At 42.4% G+C, this 20,659-nt stretch overlaps 1 protein-coding gene across 2 annotated transcripts in view; it reads right to left on the bottom strand.

Moving 5' to 3' along the window:
• LOC111967680 (ATP-dependent RNA helicase DHX8) overlaps positions 1-20,314 on the bottom strand; it is a 36,427-nt gene extending 16,113 nt beyond the window's left edge. The window contains exons 1-18 of one of the 2 annotated variants that reach the window (XM_023992916.2): positions 20,145-20,314; positions 19,608-19,693; positions 19,440-19,509; positions 19,182-19,270; positions 18,950-19,047; positions 18,518-18,826; positions 18,257-18,401; positions 17,932-18,135; positions 17,765-17,852; positions 3,918-4,015; positions 3,648-3,795; positions 2,887-3,068; positions 2,546-2,740; positions 2,259-2,444; positions 1,959-2,169; positions 1,657-1,838; positions 1,387-1,527; positions 799-954 (exon numbers count right to left, since the gene is read on the bottom strand). In XM_023992916.2, coding sequence (XP_023848684.1) covers positions 799-954; positions 1,387-1,527; positions 1,657-1,838; positions 1,959-2,169; positions 2,259-2,444; positions 2,546-2,740; positions 2,887-3,068; positions 3,648-3,795; positions 3,918-4,015; positions 17,765-17,852; positions 17,932-18,135; positions 18,257-18,401; positions 18,518-18,826; positions 18,950-19,047; positions 19,182-19,270; positions 19,440-19,509; positions 19,608-19,693; positions 20,145-20,253 — 2,697 coding nt within the window. In that variant the 5' untranslated portion in view covers positions 20,254-20,314. Of the gene's footprint in view, positions 1-798; positions 955-1,386; positions 1,528-1,656; positions 1,839-1,958; positions 2,170-2,258; positions 2,445-2,545; positions 2,741-2,886; positions 3,069-3,647; positions 3,796-3,917; positions 4,016-14,281; positions 17,727-17,764; positions 17,853-17,931; positions 18,136-18,256; positions 18,402-18,517; positions 18,827-18,949; positions 19,048-19,181; positions 19,271-19,439; positions 19,510-19,607; positions 19,694-20,144 lie in introns of those variants that run through there. The other variant, XM_070444843.1, reaches the window with a different exon arrangement.
• Positions 20,315-20,659: the final 345 nt, after the last annotated feature.

Genomic DNA, 20,659 nt, shown 5'->3' with positions numbered 1-20,659 from the left:
CCATTGGTTCCAGGCCATCTACAAGACCCTGCTAGGTAAAGTCCCCCCTTATCTCAGCTCGCTGGTCACCAATAGCAGCACCTACCTGTAGCACGCGCTCCAGCAGGTATATCTCTCTAGTCACCCCCAAAACCAATTCTTCCTTTGGACGCCTCTCCTTCCAGTTCTCTGCTGCCAATGACTGGAACGAACTACAAAAATCTCTCTGAAACTGGAAACACCTATCTCCCTCACTAGCTTAAAGCACCAGCTGTCAGAGCAGCTCATAGATTACTGCACCTGTACATAACCCATCTACAATTTAGCCCAAACAACTACCTCTTTACCTACTGTATTTATTTATTAATTTATTTTGCTCCTTTGCACCCCATTATTTCTGTCTCTACTTTGCACTTTCTTCCACTGCAAACCAACCATTCCAGTGTTTTTTAGTTTTTATTTTACTTGCTGTGTTGTACTCACTTCGCCTCCATGGCCTTTTTTATATTTTATTTATTTATACATATATTTGTTTGCCTTCACCTCCCTTATCTCACCTCACTTGCTCACATTGTATAAGACTTATTTTTTTTCACTGTATTATTGACTATATGTTTGTTTTACTCCATGTGTAACTATGTGTTGTTGTATGTGTCGAACTGCTTTGCTTTATCTTGGCCAGGTCGCAATTGTAAATGAGAACGTGTTCTCAATTTGCCTACCTGGTTAAATAAAGGTTAAATAAAAAAATAAAAAAAATAAAAAATGGTTACAGAAACCTTGTAGGCCAGTCAGTGTCTGCCTGTATGTGTTACGTACCTTGAGAGACAGCATGGTACTGGCCAGGTTTGTTCTCTGGATTTCAGGCACATTGCTGGTGAGCATCTCGTCTCTGTAGGCTCTCTCTGTAAATAGCCGGTAGCATTTCCCAGGGCCAGTTCTTCCAGCCCTACCAGAACGCTGCTTGGCTTGGGCCTGAGAAATATAGAGAAGGCAATTAATTTAGATTGGATGTCAATGCTCTCGACTACACAAAGTACACTGTTGAGTGTGAAAAACCCAGCAGCGTTGCAATTCTTGACACAAAACGGTGCCCCTGGCACCTACTGCCATACCCCGTTCAAAGGCACTTAAATCTTTTGTCTTGCCCACTCACCCTCTGAATAGCAAACACACAATCCATGTCTCAATTGTCCCAAGGCTTAAAAATACTTCTTTAACCCCCCCCCCCCTGTTTATCTACACTGATTGAAGTGGATTTAACTAAATAAATCAATAAGGGATCATAGCTTTCACATGGATTCACCTGGTCAGTCTATGTCATGGAAAGAGCAGGTGTTTATAACGTTTTCAGTGTTCCTTCTTCATGTACGATAATGATATCTGCATACGTCTTATTCAACCTACCTGTGATATGGGGGTCACCACTAATTGGTCGACACCAGTCTTGGAATTGTAGACATTCTGCTTCACAAAGCCTGGGTCCACCACATAGTAGATCCCATCAATAGTCAGAGACGTCTCAGCAATGTTAGTGGCAATGATTACCTGCAGAATCAAATAACAAAATGATTAGGCTTAGTCCTACCTCTGAAATCGGGCATGTGTGGCAGCAGGAGATTGTGTGTGTGTTTTTGGGACCGTTCTGGTTTGTGTTTGGGTGGGCACTTCTGATACCTTCCTGCTGCCGGGGGGAGCAGGGTCAAAGATCCGGGTCTGCATCTCGCTTGGCAGCGCGGAGTAGACAGGTAAAATGATGAGTTCAGGCACTTCAGGTCCCAGAGACTTCATCCGTTCATACAAGATCTCACATGCTGTGTCAATTTCCTCCTGACCTGTCAGAAACACCAGGACATCACCTGCGAAAAAGGGGCGAGAGAGGACAATGAGTCACTGATGGCCGAATCCTTAACTACGGATGTCAATCAAGGAGTTCAGTCATTGCGGATGTATGCATTGTAACCGTGTTTGAACCGTACCTGGAGGCTCGGTCAGGTGGATCTGCATGACGGTGATGAGACTGGCGTCCAGGTAGTCCGTCTCAGGCTCTTTGCAGTAGAGCACCTCCACTGGGAAAGTACGTCCTGGGATGGTAAAGATGGGCGCCTCGAAGAAGTACTGGGAGAACTTGACAGCATCTAGTGTCGCTGAGGACACAATCAGCTTCATGTCTGGGCGTTTCTTCACTGTCTGAAATTGACAGAGAGAATTTAAAAGGAATTAACACACAGTCAAGGAAATATTTAGACTGTTCTGTTATGAACAAGACCCTGGAGTACCTTCTTGAGTAGACCAAAGAGCACATCAGTATGGATGGTCCTCTCGTGGGCCTCGTCAAGCATGATGATGGTGTACTGACCCATGTCCGGATCTATCAGACATTCCCTCTGCAGCATACCATGTGTCATGTACTTGATCACCGTCTCAGGACTGGTGCAGTCCTCAAAACGGATGGTGTAGCCCACCTGGTGTGGAAAATAATTGAGAGGCGAGAGGTCCCTCAAGAAAGGAAGTCATTGTTTACAAGCAAATTATAAGGAATACCAAGGTAAAACTGCTCACTCACCTCCTGGCCCAGACAGCAACCGTACTCTTCAGAGACTCTCTTGGCCACGGACATGGCTGCCACACGACGGGGCTGAGTGCAGCCGATCTTCCCCCGAGTGGAGTAGCCCGACTCGGCCAGGTACTGGGTGATCTGGGTAGTTTTCCCAGAGCCAGTCTCTCCAACCACAATCAGGATCTGATTATCGTGGACAGCCTAATAATGGAAAAGAGAGGTGACCAAAGTCAGATAAAATGTATCATTGAAAGTGTTGAAGTCATAATGAAGTAGGGTAACATTAGAAATAAAGCAATGTTGACAACAACTTTATTTCTCCCTATAGGGAAATTACTATTACAAACCTGTATGAGCTGCTCTTTCAGCTTGTAGATGGGCAGGCTCTCTCTCTGCTCTAGGATGGACATTGCTGTCTTCTTGCCATAAGAGGCCTGGTTGCCCCCAAAGGCATGTTTCTTCCACTCCGGGACGCCGTCTGGCATCATGCCGATTCCTCTCATGTTGGCTGCAATCTGCCTTCCATCAACTGTGTAAGAGGGAAGCGTCTTTAATTGAGATGAACTGGCATGATATTTAATCTCCACCCCTTCAGATGACTGGTGATCCAGACCCAGTCTAGGGTCCTGGGAGGAACCTTTACACCCACACAGCCTCCCCTATAACCCTGGGCCATGGAGGACACGGCACACTACAGCAGGCCACTTTATCCGGCCTGTTAGGATGCTAAAGGAAACCAGATAACTATTGACGTAGTGCTGTTCTTGTCTATTAATGGTCGGTATTATGTCAAGTTTCATGTGAACCCCAGGAAGAGTAGCCGAGGAGGAACACTGGACCGGACTGTGCTTTACATTTACATTTACATTTAAGTCATTTAGCAGACGCTCTTATCCAGAGCGACTTACAAATTGGAAAGTTCATACATATTCATCCTGGTCCCCCCCGTGGGGAATGAACCCACAACCCTGGCGTTGCAAGCGCCATGCTCTACCAACTGAGCCACACGGGACCAGAGAAAGAAAAGCACGATAAACCGCATGGTTGGAAAGCATACTGTATGTCTGGCATCCTTAATGCACTGTTTGTGTGTGGTCCAGGTCCTTACAGTCAGGCAAAGGGTCTACCCAGTGCTTGTTGAGGCCAATAGGTATGCAGTCCATCTCAGCCATTCGCTGAGCCTGCTTCACCTCCCTCCTCTCCTTAGCCAAAGCACTCTGCATCATGGCTGCCTGGGACAGCGAGCCGTCTGGATTCTGACAGAGGGAAACCGAGAGAACGGCATTTGTTCACACTACACGGGACAGGAGAAAACAGTTAGGCCTAAAAAAAAAAGGTAGGGTGAAAGTAGCGTGGTGCAGAGGAATATAAAACATACCTTAACAATCTTGACAGGGCTCATGTCCATACTCTGTTTAGTGTGTCCTCTCAGGAACGGAGGCTCCTCCTCCACTAGCTCAATCTCCAGGTCCTGATCTGAATGAAATAAAATTTGCACTTAGTACACTACAGCCAATGTATGCTTTCTAGGGGTGTGCATCTTCCCTTTCAAAGACGGTTCGTTATACATCTAGATACACGAGCTCCAATACGATACAGAAACGATACGTTTTAGTTTGAAGCGATCCAGTTTGATGAGGAGGAAATTGATGCGATACGATTGTATTGGAACATTTATTGCATGAAGACATTCATTTTCCATTCGAAAATTTAAATCTGCTTCTGATGGAGCTCAGGAGCTGGGCTACTCTGAGCGGACGTCTCGGAGCGAGTGTGAGTGTGTATGGAACAGCCTGGATGTGGACATGGTTGCCAGTTTCTACTATCTGGTCATGCTACAAAGGACAGAGGAATGTCTAAACCGTGAAACCGACATGGTTCTTATACCATAAAGCTACAAAAATGTTCATATTTGTTGTTGAAGAAATATTTTCCATTTCATGTCAATTCTTCCCTCCGCCACTAAATGGTAGGCAAATATCGTCACGAATCAATGTAATGTTCTTTCCAGCATAATGTCACTGCAGGTTAGTATAATTTGCAGTCAATCGCCTGCATTCTTATGCCACAAAGATCACAGCAGGTAATGGTCAGGCGATTAAAAATCACTTTTATTGTCTAAGTTGTAGCAATTTGACTAATTAAAACATTCTATCCATACAATGGAGACTTGACTGTTGAATTTCTGTGAGTTAGTCCTGATTGTGTCCGTTGCCCTATAAGGTTAACAATATAGCCAAAGTTGCGTTTTCTAGTATGAGCAAATAGCTTACTGGGCAGTAGGCACTAGTGGGTGGGGAGATGAGGAAATGTGACAAACATGGCAAAACATTACCCGTTTAGAGTAAAAAAAACTTTTGCTACGGTGAGCGACTAATGAACAGACCCCAGGTTGTTTCATTGGTTGCTGATTCTATTCATCCATAGAAAAAATAAATAATTGTCTGCCACTTTAAATATATTATAATGTATCAATTGAATGTTATTTTAAGCATAATATCACTGCAGGTATAATTCTCAGTCAATCACCTGCATTCTAAAGCCACAAAGACCGTTGACAAGGTTAAAAGGGGATACTGTTGAAATCCCCTTTTATCGCCTAAATTGTAGCAATTTTACTAAATTAACCCATTCTACCCACACAATGGAGACTTGATTTCACAGTTGATGGAAAGTTAGGTGTGTGCGTTATGGGTTATTTGTGAAAGCCTGTATGAGAATGCAGCATGGCTGTGGCTGCATACAGAACGGAATTTTCCCTGACTCAGAGAGAACACCCAGTCTTAAAATGGAACAGGTAGTAATGAGGACAGGAGAGTGTGTGTTCAAAGGACAGAGGTACATCTAACCATAACTTTAAAGTGAAACCAACACGGTTCTTATACAAAAAAGCTGAAATATGTTGTTCTTGAAGTCAAACATCTCAAGTAAATGTTATACAGAGTGAGCTTCTCTTTTCCTCCTGCTCCAACAATGCAGTTGGGCTAACAAAAATGATTGCTGTCCTTTTTACAAAATGAGCTACCAACTTTGCCTATTCATGTAAAGATGACCATATACACCGACGGTTTAAAGTGGTAATCAGAATTTGAAACAAAAAGTGTTCTCCCCACCCGTTTCAGTAAAAAGCTGGAGAAATGTAACCACTCAAATTCACGGACAGAGCATTGGATGCAAGGACTGACCATCCATGATATCAAAACTATAGTTTTGATCTTGTTTTGAGGCTATATTGTGTTTGTTTACGCTTACTTTGTTTTCAAGCTTATATTTCGGGTTCTGATGGGGTACTAAAGCTCAAGAGCCATTTATTTATAAGTTATATTCTTCAAGAATCAATTTCATTCATTCAGAATTCCTAAAATGGATGAAGCAACTGCAGACTGCACCTTTCAGGCAACACTACCAAAAGCTATTTCTGATGGCGAACCTGAGCAATCTAAATCAAATCGACGTAAACCCCAAAATCAGCAGGTAGATCAGAGAGAGGCCTACCTTTTGTTGGACAGCGCGCACTCTGCGCAAAGTTGTTACAGAGCTACTGATAGGCATTGAGGTTGCTCGGCATGCATTGACTTGTAGACCAACGACTGTCATACGCAGTTACAGTCGCAAGTGAAAGTCTACTTCCTTTGCACAGTATTCACATTTTTGCGGTCTTAAAATTCAATCTAAAAAGGGATTATAATTTGCTCTTTTCCCCCCCGAACAATCTACACATTTTCAAAGTGAAAGAAAAGTTATAGAACCTAAAAATGTTAAATGTCTGGATTGTGTATGTTTTCGTACCCCAGAGTTAATACTTGGTGGAAGCACTTTTGGCAGCCATTACAGCGGAGAATCATTTTTTAAAGATTCTACCTACTTTGCACAACTCTTAGGGCAACATACAGTGGCTTCAGAAAGTGTTCATACCCCTTAAATTTGTCCACATTTTGTGTTAGAGCCTGAACTTAAAATTGAATATATTTCTATTTTTTTCCACTGGCCTACACACAATACCCCATAATGTCAAAGTGGAATTATGTTGAGACATTTTTACAAATTAATTTAAAAAATGAAAAGCTGAAATATCTTGAGTAAATAAGCCTTTTGTTATGGCAAGCTTAAATAAGTTCAGGTGTAAACATTTGCTTAACAAGTCACATAATACGCTGCATGGACTTTGTGTACAATAATATTGTGTAACATGATTTTTGAATGACTACCTCATCTCTGTACCCCACACATACAATTGTCTGTAAGGTCCCTCAGTCGAGCAGTGAATTTCAAACAGAGACCAGGGAGGTTTTCCAATGCCTCACAAAGAAGGGCACCTATTGGTAGATGTGTAAAAAAAAAAAAAGCAGACATTGACTATCCTTTTGAGCATGGTGAAGTTATTAATTACACTTTGAATGGTGTATCAATACACCCAGTCACTACAAAGATACAGGTGTCCTTCCTAACTCTGGAAAACGGTTAAAGAACTTGGAGAATAAACCCTCCTCGTCACAGCTGCCCATGTACCTTAATGTTGATGATGTGGTTGTTACTGACAAGGAGCACATGGCTGAGCTCTTCAATCACCACTTCATTAAGTCAGGATTCCTATTTGACTCTGCCATGCCTCCTTGCCCGTCCAACATTTCCTCATCTCCCACCCTTTCTAATGCGACTAGCCCCAATGCTCCTCCCTCTTTTTCCCCTGCCCCTTCTGATAAGTTTCTCCCTATAGGTAGTCACTGATTCCGAGGTGCTAAAGGAGCTCCTTACACTTGACCCCCCAAAAAAATCTGGGTCAGATGGTTTAGATCCTTTCTTCTTTAAGGTTGCTGACCCTATCCTCACCAAGCCCATCTCTGACCTTTTTAACCTGTCTCTCCTCTCTGGGGAGGTTCCCATTGCTTGGAAGGCAGCCACGGTGTGTCCTTTATTTAAAGGGGGAGATCAAGCTGATCCTAACTGTTATAGGCAAATTTCTATTTTGCCGTGCTTATCTAAAGTGTTGGAAAAACTTGTCAATAATCAACCGACTGGCTTTCTTGATGTCTATAGTATTCTCTCTAGTTTGCAATCTGGTTTCCGCTCAGGTTATGGATGTGCGACTGCAACCTTAAAGGTCCTAAATGATGTCACAATTGCCCTTGATTCAAAGCAATGTTGTGCTGCTATTTTTATTGACTTGGCCAAAGCTTTTGATACGGTAGACCATTCCATTCTTGTGGGCCGGCTAAGGAGTATTGGTGTATCTGAGGGGTCTTTGGAATGGTTTGCTAATTACCTCTCTCAAAGAGTGCAGTGTATTAAGTCAGAACATCTGCTGTCTCAGCCACTGCCTGTCAACAATGGAGTACCCCAAGGCTCGATCCTAGGCCCCACTCTCTTCTCAATTTCAATCACCAACATAGCTCAGGCAGTAGGAAGCGCTCTCATCCATTTATATGCAGATGATACAGTCTTATACTCAGCTGGACCCTCCCCGGATTTTGTGTTAAACACTCTTTCTCTGCCCTTAACCTTGTTCTGAACACCTCCAAACCAAAGTTAATGTGGTTTGGAAAGAAGAATGCCACTCTACCCACAGGTGTGATTACTACCTCTGAGGGTTTAGAGCTTGAGGTAGTCACCTCATTCAAGTACTTGGGAGTATGGCTAGACGGTACACTGTCCTTCTCTCAGCACATATCAAAGCTGCAGGCTAAAGATAAATCTAGATTTGGTATCCTCTATCGTAATCGCTCCTCTTTCACCCCAGCTGCCAAACTAACCCCGATTCATATGACCATCCTACCCATGCTAGATTACAGAGATGTAATTTATAGATCGGCAGGTAAAGGTGCTCTCGAGCGGCTAGATCTTCTTCACCATTCGGCCATGAGATTTGCCACCAATGCTCCTTATAGGACACATCACTGCACTCTATACTCCACTGTAAACTGGTAATTTCTGTATACCCATCGCAAGACCCGCTGGTTGATGCTTATTTATAAAACCCTCTAACGCCTCACTCCCCCCTATCTGAAATACCTATTGCAGCCCTCATCCTCCACATCAAATTAAACTTTATTTGTCACATGCTCCGTATACAAGATGTGTAGACCTTATTGTGAAAAGCTTACTTACAAGTAGGGCTGCAAAGGGTCGGAAAAGTTCTGGTAATTTTCCCCGGAAATTTTCCATGGGAAGTTACGCCCAGGAATTTTGGAAATTTTGCTAAAAATCATCAAAAAAGTGAACCTTTTTTGTGGGATACACGTGAGGCAATTCTAGGTCTTGTGGCATATTTTGGTTAAACTGTCCCCAATTCAATGGAATTGCAACCCTCTACATGCACAGTGCACTCGTCCATCACATGTACAGCTGATTCTCAAGATCTTGCACACTGAGATGCTATTGAGCCCACACTACGACACTGTCTGAGCCAAGGACTACATGCTTTCTGGTAAATTTATATTACAATACTGGGTGGGGTGAATATATTTTATATGACATACATGATTTTTTGTTAACTAGTAAATAGTAGCCCACAGCAAAGTTCGTTTAAATCATTTATAACTTGTTAACAATTTTGGCTAGTTAGTTATTGCTACCATGTGGGTTTTAGCTTGCTAGAGCCTGCTAACTGAGGAGTGTTAATTCACCTGTTTCCATACATGTTTCATTTTAAAACATTTATCTTACAAAGGAGTTGTTTAATCTAACTGCTTAACTATTTATCTGTACAAGGAATTGTATTTGTTGTTTTTTTACTCATTTTTTCTCATCTTTACAGGAAAATGCAACGGGCATTATCTGATGTGTGGAGACATTTCACTGCAGCTAATGTAGAAGGAAAAGCTGTGTACATTTGCAAATACTGTGCCAAATCATGTGAAGAATGCAACAAAGATGCAGAATCATCTGTCCAAGTGCATAAATTTCCCTCAGCGCTCACAACAAGCAACCTTTGACAAAAGTCCCTCTACTTCTATTCGAGGTGAAAATGATGAATCAGACACCTTATCGATAGCAACAGCTCATGGTCCTCCTGGAATCAGATTTTTTTTTGGACTCAATGGAGGAACCTAGTCAGAGAAATGCTGATGAATGTCTTGCTCGAGCTGTGTATGCAACTGGTTCACCTCTGATGCTCACAGGCAATGTGTATTGGCAGAGACTTCTGAATGTTCCTCCCCCAGAATACACCCCTCCAACCAGACATGCTTTATCTACTAATTTGCTGGATGCAGAGTTCAACAGAATTCAAGTGAAGGTCAAGCAAATCATAGAGAAAGCAGACTGCATTGCAATCATCTCTGATGGGTGGTCGAATGTTCGTGGGCAAGGAATAATTAACTACATAATCTCCACCTCTGAACCAATATTCTACAAGAGCACAGACACAAGGGACAACAGACACACTCATTGCATCAATGACCTTGGACCACAGAAGGTATGTCCACTGGTGACAGACAATGCTGCAAACATAAAGGCTGCTTGGTCTAAAGAGTCCTACCCTCACATCACACCCATTGGCTGTGCTGCTCATGCATTGAATCTGCTCCTCAAGGACATCATGGCACTGAAAACAATGGATACAATCTACAAGAGAGCCAAGGAAATGGTTAGGTATGTGAAGGGTCATCAAGTTATAGCAGCAATCTACCTCACCAAGCAAAGTGAGAAGAATAAGAGCACCACATTGAAGTCAACCAGCAACACCTGTTTGGGGTGGTGTTGTCATCATGTTTGACAGTCTCCTGGAGGGGAAGGAGTCTCTCCAAGAAATGGCCATATCACAGTCTTCTGATATGGACAGCCCCATCAAATGTATTTTGGGAGAGAGTGGTAAGCAGCCTGAAACCTACAGTAGCCATTGTACGGATTGAGGGAGACAATGCCATCCTGTCTGATGTTCAGACTCTGCTTGCAGATGTAAGAGAAGAAATCCGTACTACCCTGCCCACTTCACTGTTGCTCCAAGCAGAGGAAACTGCAGTTTTGAAATACATCAAAAAGCGTGAAGACTTTTGCCTGAAGCCCATACACGCCGCAGCGTACATGTTGGACCCCAAGTATGCTGCAAGAGCATCCTGTCTGGTGCAGAGATCAACAAGGCCTATGGTGTCATCACTACCGTGTCTCGCCACCTTGACCTGGATGAGGGCAAGGTTCTTGGCAGTCTGGCGAAGTACACTTCCAAGCAAGGGCTTTAGGATGGAGATGCATGGCAGTCGTGCCAACATATCTCATCAACCACCTGGTGGAAGGGACTTTGTGGATCTGAGGCTCTTTCCCCTGTTGCCTCCATCATCCTCCAAATCCCACCAACATCAGCCACCTCAGAGCACAACTAGTCCTTGTTTGGGAACACGCACACCAAAGCATGCAACAGGCTGACCAATACAAGGGTTGAAAAATTGGTAGCCATCAGGGCAAATTTGAGGCTTTTTGAGCCTGACAACGAGCCATCCTCAACAAGGTTGGAAAGTGACAGTGAAGATGAGTCCTCAGAGTCTGACGTTCAAGAGGTGGAGAAGACATGGAAGCCTGAGAGGAAGACAACCAAAGCTTCAGTTTCTAGACTATCATTTTACAGATGTATGTTGAAAACATTTTTTGGGAGATGCGATTGATCATTGGGGATCATTCAATATTCTCTTTTGTTGTTCAGTGAAATCATCCCACGTGAAGAATTTTTTTAAATTTTATTTATATTGGAAGGATTTAATAATTTGCAATTATGTCTACTTATGATAAGGTAAACGGTTTATGTTTCTGTCTCCATATGATATGGTAAATATAACCAATGCAAAAAACATCTACATTTAAATGGTATCAATATTAATTTGCATATATTTCCATTAATTACCATATATTCCCGTTAATTCCCACGGAACATTTCCACCTCTGAATATTACCCAAAATGTGCAACCCTGCTTACAAGCCCTTAACTATTTCTTGAACTGGGTTGCTCCTCTTTTCAGTTTGCTGCAGCTAGCGACTGGAACGAGCTGCAAAAAAAACACTCAAACCTGGACAGTTATCTCCATCTCTTCATTCAAAGACTCAATCATGGACACTCTTACTGACAGTTGTGGCTGCTTCGTGTGATGTATTGTTGTCTCTATCTTCTTGCCTTTGCGCTGTTGTCTGTGCCCAATAATGTTTGTGCCATGTTTTGTGCTGCTACCAAGTTGTGCTGCTGCCATGTTGTGTTGCCACCGTGTTGTTGTTATGTGGTGTTGCTGCCATGTTGTGTTGCTACCATGCTGTGTTTTCATGTGTTGCTGTCTTAGGTCTCTCTTTATGTAGTGTTGTGGTGTCTCTCTTGTCCTGATGTGTTTTTTTCCTATATATATTTTTTATAATCCCAGGCCCCCGTCCCCGCAGGATGCCTTTTGCTTTTTGGTAGGCCATCAATGTAAATAAGAATTTGTTCTTAACTGACTTGCCTAGTTAAATAAAGGTTAAATAAAATAAACAACTTAGTTGCGGGAGAGAAAGGAAACCGCTCAGGGATTTCAGCATGAAGCCAATTGAAACAGTTACAGAGTTTAATGGCTGTGATAGAAAAAAACTGAGGATGGATCAACAACATTGTAGTTACTAACCTAATTGACAGAATGAAAAGGAAGCCTGTACATAATAAAAATATTCCAAAACATGCATCCTGTTTGCAACAAGGCACTAAAGTAATATTGCAAAAAATGTGGCAATGCAATTAACTTTTTGTCCTGATTACAAAGTGTTATGTTTGGGGCAATTCCAAAACAACACATTACTGAGTACCACTCTCCATATTTTCAAGCATAGTGGTGGCTGCATCATGTTATGGGTATGCTTGTGATCGTTAAGGACTGAGGAGTTATTTCCAAAATAAAAAAAGTAACGGAATGGAGCTAAGCACAGACAAAATCCTAAAGGTATATCTGGTTCAGTCTGCTTTCCACCAGCCACTGGGAGATGAATTCACCTTTCAGCAGAACAATAATCTAAAACACAAGGTCAACTCTACACTGCAGTTGCTTACTAAGACAGTGAATGTTCCTGAGTGGCCGAGTTACAGTTTTTACTTAAATTTGCTTGAAGATGTATGGCAAGACTTGAAAATGGCTGTCTAGAATTGATCAACAACCAATTTGAAAGCGCTTTTTTAAAATAAAAATATATATACACTGCTCAAAAAAATAAAGGGAACACTAAAATAACACATCCTAGATCTGAATGAATGAAATATTCTTATTAAATACTTTTTTCTTTACATAGTTGAATGTTCTGACAACAAAATCACACAAAAATGATCAATGGAAATCAAATTTATCAACCCATGGAGGTCTGGATTTGGAGTCACACTCAAAATTAAAGTGGAAAACCACACTACAGGCTGATCCAACTTTGATGTAATGTCCTAAACAAGTCAAAATGAGGCTCAGTAGTGGTGTGTGGCCTCCACGTGCCTGTATGACCTCCCTACAAACGCCTGGCATGCTTCCTGATGGAGGTGGCGGATGTCTCCTGAGGGATCTCCTCCCAGACCTGGACTAAAGCATCCGCCAACTCTGGACAGTCTGTGGTGGCAACGTGGCGTTTGGTGATGGAGCGAGACATGATGTCCCAGAGTACTCAATTGGATTCCAGGTCTGGGGAACGGGCGGGCCAGTCCATAGCAATCAATGCCTTCCTCTTGCAGGAACTGCTGACACACTCCAGCCACATGAGGTCTAGCATTGTCTTGCATTAGGAGGACCCCAGGGCCAACCGCACCAGCATATGGTCTCCACAAGGGGTCTGAGGATCTCATCTCGGCTGTGCGGCCCCCCAAAGAAATGCCACCCACACAATGACCTGACCCACCGCCAAACCGGTCATGCTGGAGGATGTTGCAGGCAGCAGAACGTTCTCCACGGCGTCTCCAGACTCTGTCACGTTGTCACTGTGCTCAGTGTGAACTGCTTTCATCTGTGAAGAGCACAGGGGCGCCAGTGGCGAATTTGCCAATCTTGGTGTTCTCTGGCCAAATGCCAAACGTCCTGCACGGTGTTGGGCTGTAAGCAAACCCCCAACCTGTGGACGTCGGGCCCTCATACCACCCTCATGGAGTCTGTTTCTGACCGTTTGAGCAACCACATGCACATTTGGGCCTGCGGAGTCATTTTGCAGGGCTCTGGCAGTGCTCCTCCTTGCACAAAGGCGGAGGTAGCGGTCCTGCTGCTGGGTTGTTGCCCTCCTACGGCCTCCCTCCACCGTCTCCTGATGTACTGGCCTGTCCTCCTGGTAGCGCCCTCCATGCTCTGGACACTACGCTGACAGACACAGCAAAACCTTCTTGCCACAGCTCGCATTGATGTGCCACCCTGGATGAGCTGCACTACCTGACCACTTGTGTGGGTTGTAGACTCCGTCTCATGCTACCACTAGAGTGAAAGCACCGCCAGCATTCAAAAGTGACCACAAAACATCAGCCAGGAAGCATAGGAACTGAGAAGTGGTTTGTGGTCACCACCTGCAGAACCACTCCTTTATTGGGGGTGTCTGCTAATTGCCTATAATTCCACCTGTTGTCTATTCCATTTGCACAACAGCATGTGAAATTTATTGTCAATCAGTGTTGCTTCCTAAGTGGACAGTTTGATTTCACAGAAGTGTGATTGACTTGGAGTTACATTGTGTTGTTTAAGTGTTCCCTTTATTTTTTTGAGCATATATATATATATATATTATTTTTTTTTTAATCGGCAAATGTTACACAATCCAGGTGTGGAAAGCTCTTAGACTTACCCAGAAAGACTCACAGCTGTAATCTCTGCCAAAGGTGCTTCTACAAAGTATTGACTCAGGGGTGTGAATCAGTGGAAGCTCCTCAGAGGAGGAAGGGGAGGATCATCCTCCTCAGTGAATTTCATAAAAATTAAAATAGTGAAAGTTAAAAAAGTTATCAATTTTAGATAAAAGTATACTAAATTTAGTCACGTGACCAATAATTTATTAAAACACACTGTTTTGCAATGAAGGTCTACAGTACAAAATGTGGTGAGTAGTTGACTCAAAGAGAGAGAAAGACAATAGTTGAACAGTTTTGAACAAATTAATTTCTTAAAACATTAAGGAGAAGCAAGAGAGAGAGCTAGCTATATATTTTGGGGGGTTTTCTTTTTGACTTAGCTAGCTAGTTTAGCCAACCCAAACAGAGAGGGATGCCATGTTAGCTATGGCTATCCAAGGTAAGCTTTTGGTTTTATTAATTTATTGCCTCCGGGGCCCGCCGGAGTAACTGCTAAACTGCTTACTAACTGTACAATGTACTGCATGATTGTAGCGAGTATACTAATGCATTAGTTCTAGTAGCTATGTTGACCGACGTCAGCTAATACGGTGACAACGATGTAAGCTGTGTGTAGTGGTTAGTGGTTATGATATGAAGGTTTGGCTTGGAAAGTTTTTTTCGCCTGTTCACAGACAGCTGATGTGTAGTGCACTGGAGCGAAGGGAAAAGGTGAGAGGAGAGCATGTAGATGCAAGAAGGAATTAATGAGCAAAGTGATCATGCTGTTTGTATGTGGCTAGTATGAAAGTGAACTGTGTTTGCGTGTGATCAGGAGTCTATTCATTCTGGCAATTTTGTTGAAAAATGTTTCTTTAACGGAAGCAAACTGACAAAATGGGGATAAACATACCTGAATTTGTCCAATAGAAACTCAAATTTAAAACTGTTGGGCTAATGATTACACCCTAGATCAGCTAGACGCAGTGAAGAGTGTGCAAGGCGATATTGAATATGTCACTGTCTGCCACTTTGATTAGGCTACTCAAACGTTTCTCTCGACCTGTGTATCTACGTTGAAAACTTTCATTCATAGGATAGGTTGGCGCAACATGATGGGTATAGGGAAAATGTGAGTATCATGTAATAACCTAAACCAATTGATGTTACACTGAGCAGGGTGAATTGAATATGAATGACAGTCATCCAATAGGCTGTAATAGAAATAAGGCCATGCACCCCCAAAAATAATCGTCCTCCCTCATCTTAAAATGACACCGACCGCCACTGGTGTGTAAATGGGACATTTTCAAAAAACATGTTTTTTGTCATTATTGGGCGATTAGGTATTTAATCGATTTAGAATTTAGGCTGTAACAACAAAATGTGCAATAAGTCAAGGGTGAATCATTTCTGAAGGCACTGTTAATCCATTACTTTTGTCAAAATTGCTCATGCACTACATTTGGTAAGGAATAATTGATAGACAGCAAAATTCAAACCTCTGATTTTCAAGGCAATTTATGTCAGGACTGAGACTAGACCACTCAATACCTCTTGAAAAGCCATTCAAGTGTGTTTTTGGCATTAAGATGTGTCTAAATTGTTCGGCTGAAAAATATAACTATCCCAGGGTTAGGTTTTCAGAAGACTGAGGTGATTTCTCCTCTACATTTTTACCTGAGCTTTCATATTTATTTTGATCCTGAAAAACTCCCCAGGCCCTGCTGGTGACAAGCATACCTATAACATAATGCTGCCTCTACAATACCTAAAAATAGATAGGGTTTCATTCTGTGTTGTATTGGATTTGACCCAAATCTTAAATTTTGGCAATTTTTATTTATTTTATTTGCGGTGTTGTCTTGCAGTTTTAATAGCACTGAGCGACTAGTGCTTTTTGAGGTCAGTGCGATTATAAAAACACTCACGGTTTTCGATTTCGGTTTCGATTATTTGGGTTGAATACTTGTAACACAGAATAAAACAATTAATAAAAGTCCCATAAAGGTAGTGACTGCCCGTTACTGCTGATCACTTATTAACCATAATTTATTCACATTACTTAAATAAAATATTTTAATTGTTGTGTATATTACATTTGTTTTGATGACTTAATCATTTAATTCCAAGTCCTCATTTCTAGAGCTACTGCCTATCCTGTCTGACAAAATCACTATTTCGTAGTTCTTCAAAGTAAATAAGGCATACTTTTATGACTGCTGAATATCAACAGCTGCTCTCTAAATCCCCCCACGATCGCGCCTTCTTTTCTCTTCCGTAGCAGGCATAAAAGAAACAGAACGGACAAGTAGATGTGCAATGGATTATGGTCCTAGTTAATTACCACGTTTTATGCGCTAAACTATGTAGAATATTGGCCTGTTGGAAACTACATCATCACACAGTTCAGGCTGGATCTGATTTATCTGTAGAGAATCCAAAGAGAGTACAGTATGAAGACAGGCTGAAACTGCGTCTCCAATAGATCACACATGTAGGCGATGTCATGGCGACGTTGGCTAGCTAAGCTCATGCGTAGAAATATGACATCTGGTCACGCCGAACTGAGCATGTGCAGGCCGTCAAATCAAATGCACTCCTTCGATATAAAGTTGTTTTTTGACGGAATTGAAAACGTGTCAGTTTGTCACTACCACGAGGTTGGAGTAATAACATGTTCAACTACTTAAGACATTGGTGGTTCGAATCTAGGTTGTGCCTTTAGATTTCGAGAAAATTTACAACTAAGGAAGAATATTTCATTTCACTCATTGACTTGTCAAAACCCAAACCCCAGCCTGGTCTTCTTGATCTGCTTCACAAGCTTTTCCGGAAGTCTCACGATGTTGCGCCTCTGGGTTTAGAAACTCTGTGGAGAAACTTTGCAATGTGTGCATTGAGCTCATGGAAAAAAACTGAACGAAATGGAATTCTAAATAATTGAACCGACGTCGGTCATTTAGTTGTTTAAAAAACACAAAATAACAGAAATGTTTGTTAGTCGCTGAGCCCTAAGTATTACTTAACGGCATTATTGCAAACAGAATGGGGGATTTTAAGTGTATTTTTTAACACAGGCTTCCTTCTTTTACATTTTTCATACAAGCCAGTAATATGGAGTGAATGCAATGTTGTTGATCTTCCGTATTTACAATTATTGTAGTGGCAGCATCATGTTATGGGTATGCTGGTCACCGGCAGGGACTAGGGAGTTTGTCAAAAACGTACACAGTTTGGGGACACACCCCAAAAGATGAGAAGTGTTTTCATAAGGTAGAAAGAAAGTACAATTAGTAAAAACGTTAGTGAACCGGCGGTTGTAACTTTGAATAGATTTTCATACTGATTCATGCTACATTTGGATTGTTTTTGACCGATGCATCTTAAACAATTAAACCAGATTCCGATCTGTATCGATGAATCATTACACACCTAATGCTTTCAGTAGATCACTGCACCCCCCMCCCMCCCMCCAAAAAAACATGCTAAAATATTACCTTCTTCATCATCAATTTTTGGGAGGATACCCGTCTCCTCGTCAAAGTCAGGGAACTCCTCTTTAGAAAGAACATTAGCAGCAATCATCTGAGGACAGGGGAAAAAAACATGTATAGATCAACATAACACTAATAAAATGAGCCAAGATGTCTTGGTGTACACATACCTGGTTGATCTCCCACTTCTCGAGGTCAGATATCTTGGTCAGTCTCTTGCGCTCCAGTGTGTCATCCTCCAACTCAGGGGCGTGGCCCAGGTTGAGGTCGGTTGGGCGGTCGGGGTTCCTCATGATTTTCTCCTCCCCACCATCAGGGCCCAGGTTCCTCCTCCTGTTGGGGTTCAGGTCCTCCCCTGTTTCCTGGTCTACATCCTGGCAACCAAGAGTAGAGTATACGTTTCAGTTATAATTTAATTTAGATTCATGTCCTTCATCATGCTTACCAAAGGGCAGTAGGCTTTGAATTCATTCCTGCTCTGTGTTGCAGTCTTACCTTCATGCTGAGACTGGTCTTGGAGCCAGTGAAGGACAGCACCTTGACCTTGACTCGTTGACCTTTCTGGACCACATCAGCCACGTTGGCAACACGTCCCTCTTTGCGTAACTCAGAGATGTGCACCAACCCCTCCCAGCGTTTCCTACAATGAAAAACAAAAAAGGTTTTCAACATCAGGTTTTCAAAACATTGGATCACCGTAAGAGACAGAACGTGTTGGATACATGCTTTCGATATTTTCCAATTCTCTTTACTGACCTCAGCCCCTCCAGTTGCACGAAGCAGCCAAACTGCAGGATGCTGGTGACTTTGCCGTTGAATATGTCCCCTACAGCAGGCTCTTCTGGTGGGGGCCGGTCCACGTGTTTGTCCTTATAGCGGTCAGAACCAACCTCAAAATCTCGATCCCTGGTGGGGCTCGGACTGCGATCACTCCAGCGGGAAACACGTTTTCGACCGCGTTTGAAGTCTCTGTCCCTCTCACGGTCACAAGACGGAGAGCGTGAGCGTCTCTTCCTGTCTCTGTCTTGGCTCCGACTTCTGCTTCGCTGCCTTTTGTTGTCCAACCTAAAACAAGAGCCATATACATTTTGAAAAATACCTATTTTTCATCCAATTAACGGTTTTGCTATTCATAGTGCACCAGTAAAACTTTGTTGGAAACCCTGTGAATTATCAAAATGTCCTTACCTGCTCGTTGAGTTTGTTCCACTGACACTGGGCATGAACATCTCCAATTCTTTCATGGCAGCATCTGCTACCCTCACATCATCTTCTTCTAGCGGAATCTGTGGGTGTTGTTAGAGAGCATGGGTCTACTGACAACCATATGCTGTGTGTGGGGAGTGGGACGTAATAGCAGTGTCTTGTTTAATCGTATTTGTTTAGCCACTATGTATGTACTAATTTCTGAGAGACTTACGGGAGCTGGATTGTCTGGCCTGCACAATCCAGGAAACATCTCCTTCAGTTTGTCCTTCTCACTCTTCTGTTTGACCACAGGCTCAGAGGCTACCGCCATAAAATTAAAGAGATTCAGTATGACATTTTGAAATAGTTTAAATAATCAGATGCAGTGTATCAAATTGTTTACCAGCATTGTATAAATCATACTTGAATGTAAGACATCAGCTCCATTCGACACTAACCAGAGTTATATACAGAAATATGATCAACTAACCTTTGCTCCCAGATTCTTTTGACGGCCGCATAGTTTGAATAAGTCTGAGCAAATTGCTGATGAGAGAATCCTATGAAAGAGTGAAAGTGGATTCAAAACCAGAAAGTGTATTGAATGGCGGGCTAATTTTAAACATATCAAACAGCTACATCACACTATAAGACTTACTGTGAAGTCTGCTCCATTTTTCAGCAGAAGTGATTTGAAGCCATCAAATGTCGGTTTCTTTTCAGCAAGGCAGATGACAAACTCAGCTAAAAGAGACAGCAAGAATAATGAACTTCAGAAGAGGGGAAAAAATGGTAGCCTACTATATTCTCTTAAGATAACTAACGTTATGCCTCTAAAATAAATAACTGATTAGCAGCAAGTTATTTTTTCTTGTTTTGCCAAGAATGCTCACATGAAACTAAACTAGTTAGCTTTTATGGAACTCAGGGAACTGTCAAATACTTAAACATGTTATGGGGTCCACACCACCCACCACACTTTCAAGGCAAAGTAACCATCTCCTGTACAATAGATAACGTTATGACAAAAAAAATACGTTTTACAATCGGAATTCTGGTTGTCAAACACTGGAGTAAAATTATTAACGTTAGCTAACTAAAACCAAAGGTAGCTAAGATAGCTAGCTTAGCAGCAAGCTCGTAAGATTATTCCAAATGTGGGGTGACAAAGGGAGTGTGTGTCGATTCAACTTGCCAAGATCTTTCTCGCAAATACCAAGATGGTTGTCAAGTTCTGTACACACTTTGGACACCAAAGACAGGTATTCAAGCCGCTTAAGCTCCTCAACTCCAAAGTCTGCCATTGTGTCCAGTGTTTGTTTTGTTTTCAGAAAACGCAGGCATTGGTAACACGCACGTTACGTTATGAACTTCGAACTTAGACCACACTTCCGGGTAATTATTTTATTGGTCACCAGGTGGGGGTAAACTCATTGCCAATATGACGATCTAAACTCAAAGTAAAATTTTTTAAACCTTTATTTAACTAGGCAAGTCAGTTAAGAACAAATTCTTATTTACAATGACCACCTAACCTGGACGACGCTGGGCCAATTGTGCACCGCCCTATGGGACTGCAAATCACGGCCGGTTGTGATACAGTCTGAAATCGAATCAGGGTCTGTAGTGACACCTCTAGCACTGAGATGCAGTGCCTTAGACCGCTGTGCCACTCAAGAGCCCCAAAACAGACATTGTGGTCTCCAGTGT

The sequence above is a fragment of the Salvelinus sp. IW2-2015 genome, linkage group LG8 (assembly GCF_002910315.2).
Source record: "Salvelinus sp. IW2-2015 linkage group LG8, ASM291031v2, whole genome shotgun sequence".
NCBI classification, from domain to species: domain Eukaryota; kingdom Metazoa; phylum Chordata; class Actinopteri; order Salmoniformes; family Salmonidae; genus Salvelinus; species Salvelinus sp. IW2-2015.
Note: the sequence above shows the minus strand (reverse complement) of the source record. Positions and strands in the feature narration are given on the sequence as shown.